Source organism: Thunnus thynnus, chromosome 9, assembly GCF_963924715.1.
Source record: "Thunnus thynnus chromosome 9, fThuThy2.1, whole genome shotgun sequence".
Classification (NCBI taxonomy): Eukaryota; Metazoa; Chordata; class Actinopteri; order Scombriformes; family Scombridae; genus Thunnus; species Thunnus thynnus.
In genome coordinates, this window is record NC_089525.1 from 12,043,480 (window position 1) to 12,050,093 (window position 6,614).

Sequence of the window (6,614 nt, forward strand, 5' to 3'; positions counted from 1 at the left end):
TTCAACCTTTTCGGTGTTTAAAAAACCCTCAGGCAGTTTGATGTGTTACATAAAATATCAAAACAAGATCTGTATGCCTCACAAAACATATACTACACAGATTAAAGAATGACAGGCAGTCTAAAGCAGATCAGACCTGTGATCTGTTTTACCTGCAGGAAGGCAATTAATGAATGCAGGACATAAGGTTTATTGGGTGCCAAATGCTTTTAATAAGCTTGCCACAGACCTTGTCTGGGCTGTGTGATGTGTTTCATGCTGCTAGAACACTTCCACTCCAGCAGCTAAGCAAACAGGCTGTGCGATTCCAGATGGAGGGGCCTCTGTTCATTGGTCCAGACAGGCTTGAAAGCCTCCATTGAGCCAGTCAGGAGGAATTTGGGGTACTAATGCCACTCTCAGGAGGTGGAATTTGTGTGATTCTGGTAAACAGCTGACCGCTCACTTCGCAAGCTCTGCCCTCCTCCTCCTTTTTTCTCTTTTCTCTCTTTCCCTTCCCTCCTTTTGGTTTCAGTAGTCGCCACTTTGTGTTGAACTGCATGAACTAACAATCCACAGACCACTCCGATAATCCACTGATCAATCATGCCTTTGGTGAACTCGTTTGGGTCGAAGGGGAGGCTGGTGCTGAGCACTCTCTTTATTTATGCTGTAATCTTCGAGTTAGGTAAGTGACTTTATTCACTTGCTGAGCAGTTCTGTGAACATGCATTCCTAGAATTACCAAGAAGGGAAGGTTTCTCTTGACCTAATGTACAATATGGCTTACTCTAGAGGTCGGCATCTAATGAAACAATGCCAATACCACACACAGTAATCTTCTTTCTTAAGATATGACTGATTATCACTAAATTTATATCACCAAACACATGACTATTTCTGCATTTATGAATTATTATTGCATCATGTGCTCTGTACACTGTGTAGCTTATTGCCAAAATGATGCCCAAGAACAGAGGACCAGTCCAGGGAGGAAGGCCGGCAAACCAAAACTTGGGAAAGTAACAAACAAAGGGCCCCGAGCTGTAACAGCCAAGGTCAAAGCTGTACCTGCAGCCCAGGCACAGACTTTCCTCACACAGGTATTTCAACAGGCACACAATTACTTTTCTAATGTAACAGGAACCTTCATCAATCACTTTTTCATAAAAAGGCACTTTTGGTAGATAAATCTCTGTGAGTAATTTTTGTATATCTGTATGATTTTGTATCTTACACACGCAGGTGCTAAACAGAGGTAAGTTTACAAGGGTGGGAGAGATGATAAGCGTTCAGTCTGGAGACACTCTGGAGCTGAGGTGCAGGGGCAAACCTGTGCAGTGGGGCGTCCCATCTTACCTGGAGGAGGATGATGATGGGAGGCTCAAGTAAGCTTCATGGTTGATAAATCTTGCACGATGTACAATTCATTCTTTAGCCGATAAAGCCATCATGTTCAAGCTTACACAAAATAATTAGTAGAATCTGTTTTGCCTCCGCAGGACTGCCCAATTTGAGCGATATGGAGTTCTAACATTAGTCAACACTACAGGAGCAGACACAGGGGAGTACACCTGTTATCCTATGTACTGTGAAGACACAGACTGCAGAAAGGAATATGACAAAGCTGTGAAAGTCTTTGTCTTCTTTCCAGGTACAATGACTCAACTTTATTGATGCTTACATGTGCACTTCTCAGAACTGCAGCCCTCTGATTTATTTTACCACCAGCTTGATAGGAAGCTTTTTTCATTGACATGTTATCTTATCACCAATCTGCCTTATCTCCTACCTGTACCGATCAGACCCACAAGAGCTATTTGTTCCGTCGTCGGACTACTATGAAGTAATTCAGCTGAGAACCAACTGGCCAACAGTCCTCCCCTGCCAGGTGACGTCACCTGAAGCCAAGGTAACTCTGCACCGTGAGTTCCCACCAGTGGAGGTGGCAGTGGACGGGACAGAGATCTCCTTTAATGTCAAGAAGGGCTTCACCATCCATCGCCCCCGGCCTTATCACGCTGGAGCCTTGTACTGTGTAGCCAGTCTGGGCAACCTGAGGCAGAGCTCCACCAAATACATGCTCATCTATGTCAACTGTGAGTGCGGCTACAGAGTCGTGCATTCCTTCAGTCATACTTTTATTTGGTGCCTTTAACTGTTTGTTGCTGCTCAGGATCATGGCCATGTGGAGCCTATGGCAGCATGCATTAGACAGCCGACAGGGAAATATAATGGACAAGTAGTAAAACCAACACACACAAAGAAACAATCACTTATAATAACAAGATTCACACCTGATTCTTGTCCATCTGACTTTTACAAGCATAGGTGGAAAGTAACTGACAGAAATTTGACTATTTTTTACATTTGAGAGCAGTAAAACACCCTAAACACCATGCTTTAAGCCTGGGAATCTATGACATTTCCTAAAGTGACCCAGAATATACAAAAATGGAATATTTCAACTCTTTTCATTTTTGTGCAGCTGATACACACTTTTTTTTACACAGACGGGTGTTTCAGGTTAAAGTTGACCCATGTTTGTTCAAAAATTCAAAAATTACAAATACAAGATGTTATAGCATTCTTCACATTAAGTAATATTGAAATCATGACAACATATATCATTTAGGTAACATAGGACCATAATGTAGTGTGATTGTGGATGTCTTTTTCCCCATAAACAAATAGCATGAAACCTGAAGAATACACTCTCTCTGCTCCGTGAAAGCTTACTTAAGGATTAATCACCCATTTATTGGGGACTGATAAGGTATTTGTGAATGAAAAATAAATTTGTAATTCAGAGGTTTGGTATAGAGACTATGAGGGGATACTGTTAAGGGTTAGAGTAGTAGAAACAGCCCTCTTGTTGGTGTGTTATGTACTTGTATACAAAGTAGTACTACTACTTGAAGAGAACCAGACAAAAAAAGGGGTAGAAAATACTGTATGTGCCGACTTACTTGTTTGGTGTAACTTATCACTTACATAGCTCTCTGATATTCCACATTTTAGACCCCATGGCTCCTCCTGCCCCAGTGATCCAGGCCTCGACGAGCACGGTGACCGTGGGTGAGAATCTGCGTGTCAGCTGCACTGTGGTGGGAGAACAAGATGTGGCCATAGAGATCACCTGGGAGTACCCTGGACAGCAGGTCAGCATGCTAAAAACAGCGATTTTTGCTTCACCACTTTACATAAAGGATACTTTTAAATTGTTTATAAGTAACTAATGACTTAGTTAGTGTTAATAAATGAGTTATTAAAGCTTTACAGATGAGTAGTAAGCGATTTTTATGCATAAAAATAACTTGTTTGCCTGTTGAGCTAAATTAAGTGAAGGGTCCGTGTAGTTGGTGTACATCCTCTGCCAATACAGCTTACTTTGTCTTTTTATCTCGTTAATCATTAGTCAACAAGCATTCCACCTATATAATGCAGGTCATCCCGGCCCATAGTCATTCATAAATGACTTACTAATATTTATTAAGCTGTGGACTTTTTGTGCTGGTTACAGATAGGGAGGCCTATGTACACACAGGACAGCGTCAGTCCAGTCAGTGGAGGTCCGGCTCGACAGCAAACTCAGTCTGTTCTCCTGGTGGATGAGGTGAGGGATGTGGACCAGGGAACGTACACATGCACCGCTCAGAACCTGCAAGGAGCCAAATCAGTGACCACCACCATTAAAGTGGTCCCCAAAACTAAACCTAAGAAACCATGAGACGCTACAGCTGCATGACATCACTGATGCAGCAGTTAGCTCTGCCATATTAAACAGTATTACTCCACCAATGAGAAGATGACATCAAAAGATGTATTTCGTCTTCCGTAATTATGAATAATGGAAACACACTGTAATGATAGCGCAGATCTAGTTTTTCAGACGAATGTACTGTATGTAAATTGTTGTGCATCATAAGTTTGTATATTAAACAGCTTTATAAACACATGGGGTTAATTGTCTTACTCTACTTATTTATTATTATTATTATTATTATTATTATTATTATTAGGCACTTTGTGTATTTTTCATTGAGAGTGATTCTTCTTCCCATAAATATGAGTTAAAATTAAAATTCTGAAATGTCATGATGTAGTATCAATATTATGATAGACTATATAAAGTGATCATTATGACACGATAAATGGTCTCTTAATTTTGTCATAATACTAATTACATTGTTGGATACATTTTGTTCTACTGAGAAATTAAGCCAAACGTTTGTGTGAAAAATCTCACTTGATTTTGACAAATATGACCTCCCACCTCCCAACCTGTGCACTGTGTTGCCTCCAAGTTCCCATTAAAGTCTGGTGATATTCTATATTTTTAAATTCAAATTGCATGAAAAGACCAAAACTAACACTCAAGTGAACTCAAGTCAAGTCAAATTTTATTTCTATAGCACCAAATCACAATTGAAGTTATCTCAGGGCACTTTTCACATAGAGCAGCCCAATCGCCAGAATAAAATATTGGCATTGTACGTTTCTGCAAACCATTGATACAATAGATTTGAAATACATCTACCACCATAAATGTCTGAACACCACAAACACATATTATAAATGTTGTGATTTTTCAGGAAGCAAATACTAATGAACCATCAGGTGCACTCCCTTGGAACTGGCCAAATTAAACGGGACGTGGCAATCATTGACGCTATTAATTATTAATTATGTTGTCAAACAACATTGTACTTGGGAGGTTATCAATGTTTAAGGTGTTTGTTTAAAAGTAAACACAGTGCACATTTGAGTTCCACAAGACAGAGCCTCTGTATCTAAATTAAACTTTGTGATGACATTACTGGAACATAAAGGAAGATGAAAATGTTCAGACTCTGTAGAACAATATGAATGAATGCTTGAATTAAAAACAAATATGAAAAAACTTGAGAACCATAAGCACTGAAATAAAATTTTAGAAAATAAATGCGTCTGTAGTTTATTGATACTACTGGTGTGAAACTGTGACATTTGTGTCATCTGCACAAAGTGTTGGCAAAACTGAGTCAGAAACATTTGGCAGATAATTCATGAAAATTAAAAAGAGCAATGGTTAAAGAATATAAGTATCCCACATGGTAACATTACTGTAGCTGTGTCTCTTTTCAGACTTTAATGATTCTCAGGGGTCACAGTGATCACTATGATGTCATGAGTTTGCTACTCAGCTCCAGGCTGAGAAAGAGGCAAGTCAGGCCCTCCAGGCAGAAAATGCCCAGCTCAGGGAGAAGCTGAAGAAGCAGCAAGATAAGAGCATTGTTGCTGTAATGTCTGTTCAAATGCTGGTAGAGGAGGAAGTTTCAGAGGAGAAGGTCCTGGAGAAAAAAAAGAGGTGCTCAGTGTGGAAAAGAATCCACCACTTATTTGGTTTAAGGAGGAGAAAGGACGACAAGCAGGAGAATGAGTCAATAATCAACTAAGACTCCTACACTGCAGTGACTCAGCACCCACTGTTTTATTATAAATGTTCTGTATTAGTGTATTTTGTTGTACTGTAGTTGTATTGTGGAAGGAGCAGGAGGAAAAGACACTTGTTGCAATAATGGCTGTCAAAATGCTGCTAGAGGAGGACATTTCTGAGGAGAAAGTCCTGGAGAAAAAAAGAGGCGCTCAGAGTGGAAAAAGAATCCACTACTTCTTCAGTTTGAGGAGGAGAAACAAGAACAAGCAGAAGAATGAGTCATCAATTAACCAAGACTCCTACATTGCTGTGACTCAGCACCCCCTGTTTTAATAATCATGCTCTGTATAATTGTATTTTATAGTACTGTAGTTGTATTGATGTATTGTTGAGTTGTGTTTTCTTTTCTGTCTGTTATTACCCTCTTAATAACATAGAATAAAGTCAATTACAGAACAGAAAATGTTCTGATCTTTAATGGTTGTCCAAACAAAAAATTAGAATCTCCTATGCTGGCATGCCATCAACATTTGAAGGATTGTTCAGAGTGAGTGACTGTACATTTTATCTAAATATTGCCGTTGAATGATGCACTCAATCAAGGATTATGACCATTTTTGTCAAATGCGCATGCTGACAAGAATTTGGCCAGGTCATATTGGAAAATAATTGGCTTATACCAAAAAATAAACCACTTTTTTAGAGGTTCAGTCAAATTGGGTTATGTATCAAATCCTGATAAAATTAGATTAAATGTGTAGCCTACATGTGGAGAAGGAAAAAAAATTGCTACATATTCAAAATGGTGGAAAATGTGTAGGCAGAAACTGTCATGGTCTATATGACCTTCCATGGTTGGGCAGCTGTGGTTGGACCAAGCAATCAAGAAAAAAAGTAGTTTCTACACTTCAAGGTTCAAGAGTTTTGAGATAAAACGTTAAATGTTAAGTATATAAATGGTGGGCCCCATCTGCACCAAACATGAATCCATTCTTCCTGATTAATTGGCTTTAATGAACTTTACATACATGAAATTTGATTGAAACCTGTTCAATAATTGAAAGATCCTCTCCAGTCATGATGTAAGATGTATATAAAATACTCTACTTTGAATAATAATTTGTGCCTGATATGTTTTTTCCACAAAAAATGATCAGTTATCTTGTTAAAATCCTTAAAATGACACCTACTCCTTCTCCCTCATTAAAAATGACAG

At 39.1% G+C, this 6,614-nt stretch overlaps 1 protein-coding gene across 1 annotated transcript; it reads left to right on the forward strand.

Annotated features, from left to right (window-relative positions):
• Window positions 1-427: 427 nt before the first annotated feature.
• LOC137189168 (platelet-derived growth factor receptor-like protein) lies at window positions 428-3,923 on the forward strand. The gene is made up of 7 exons (XM_067598880.1): window positions 428-667; window positions 928-1,082; window positions 1,225-1,367; window positions 1,482-1,633; window positions 1,785-2,078; window positions 3,001-3,140; window positions 3,503-3,923. Exons 1-7 carry the CDS (start codon window positions 586-588, stop codon window positions 3,707-3,709), a joined length of 1,173 nt encoding a protein of 390 aa, XP_067454981.1. The 5' UTR covers window positions 428-585; the 3' UTR covers window positions 3,710-3,923.
• The last annotated feature ends 2,691 nt before the right edge of the window (window positions 3,924-6,614 follow it).

What these genes read in the sequence shown, in the direction of transcription:
- LOC137189168 (XM_067598880.1), top strand. Translation starts at nt 586, where the DNA reads ATGCCTTTGGTGAACTCGTTTGGGTCGAAGGGGAGGCTGGTGCTGAGC. An exon ending in GATGATGATGGGAGGCTCAA is followed by an intron (nt 1,368 to 1,481) that starts GTAAGCTTCATG and finishes TTGCCTCCGCAG; the next exon opens with GACTGCCCAATTTGAGCGAT. An exon ending in CATGCTCATCTATGTCAACT is followed by an intron (nt 2,079 to 3,000) that starts GTGAGTGCGGCT and finishes TCCACATTTTAG; the next exon opens with ACCCCATGGCTCCTCCTGCC.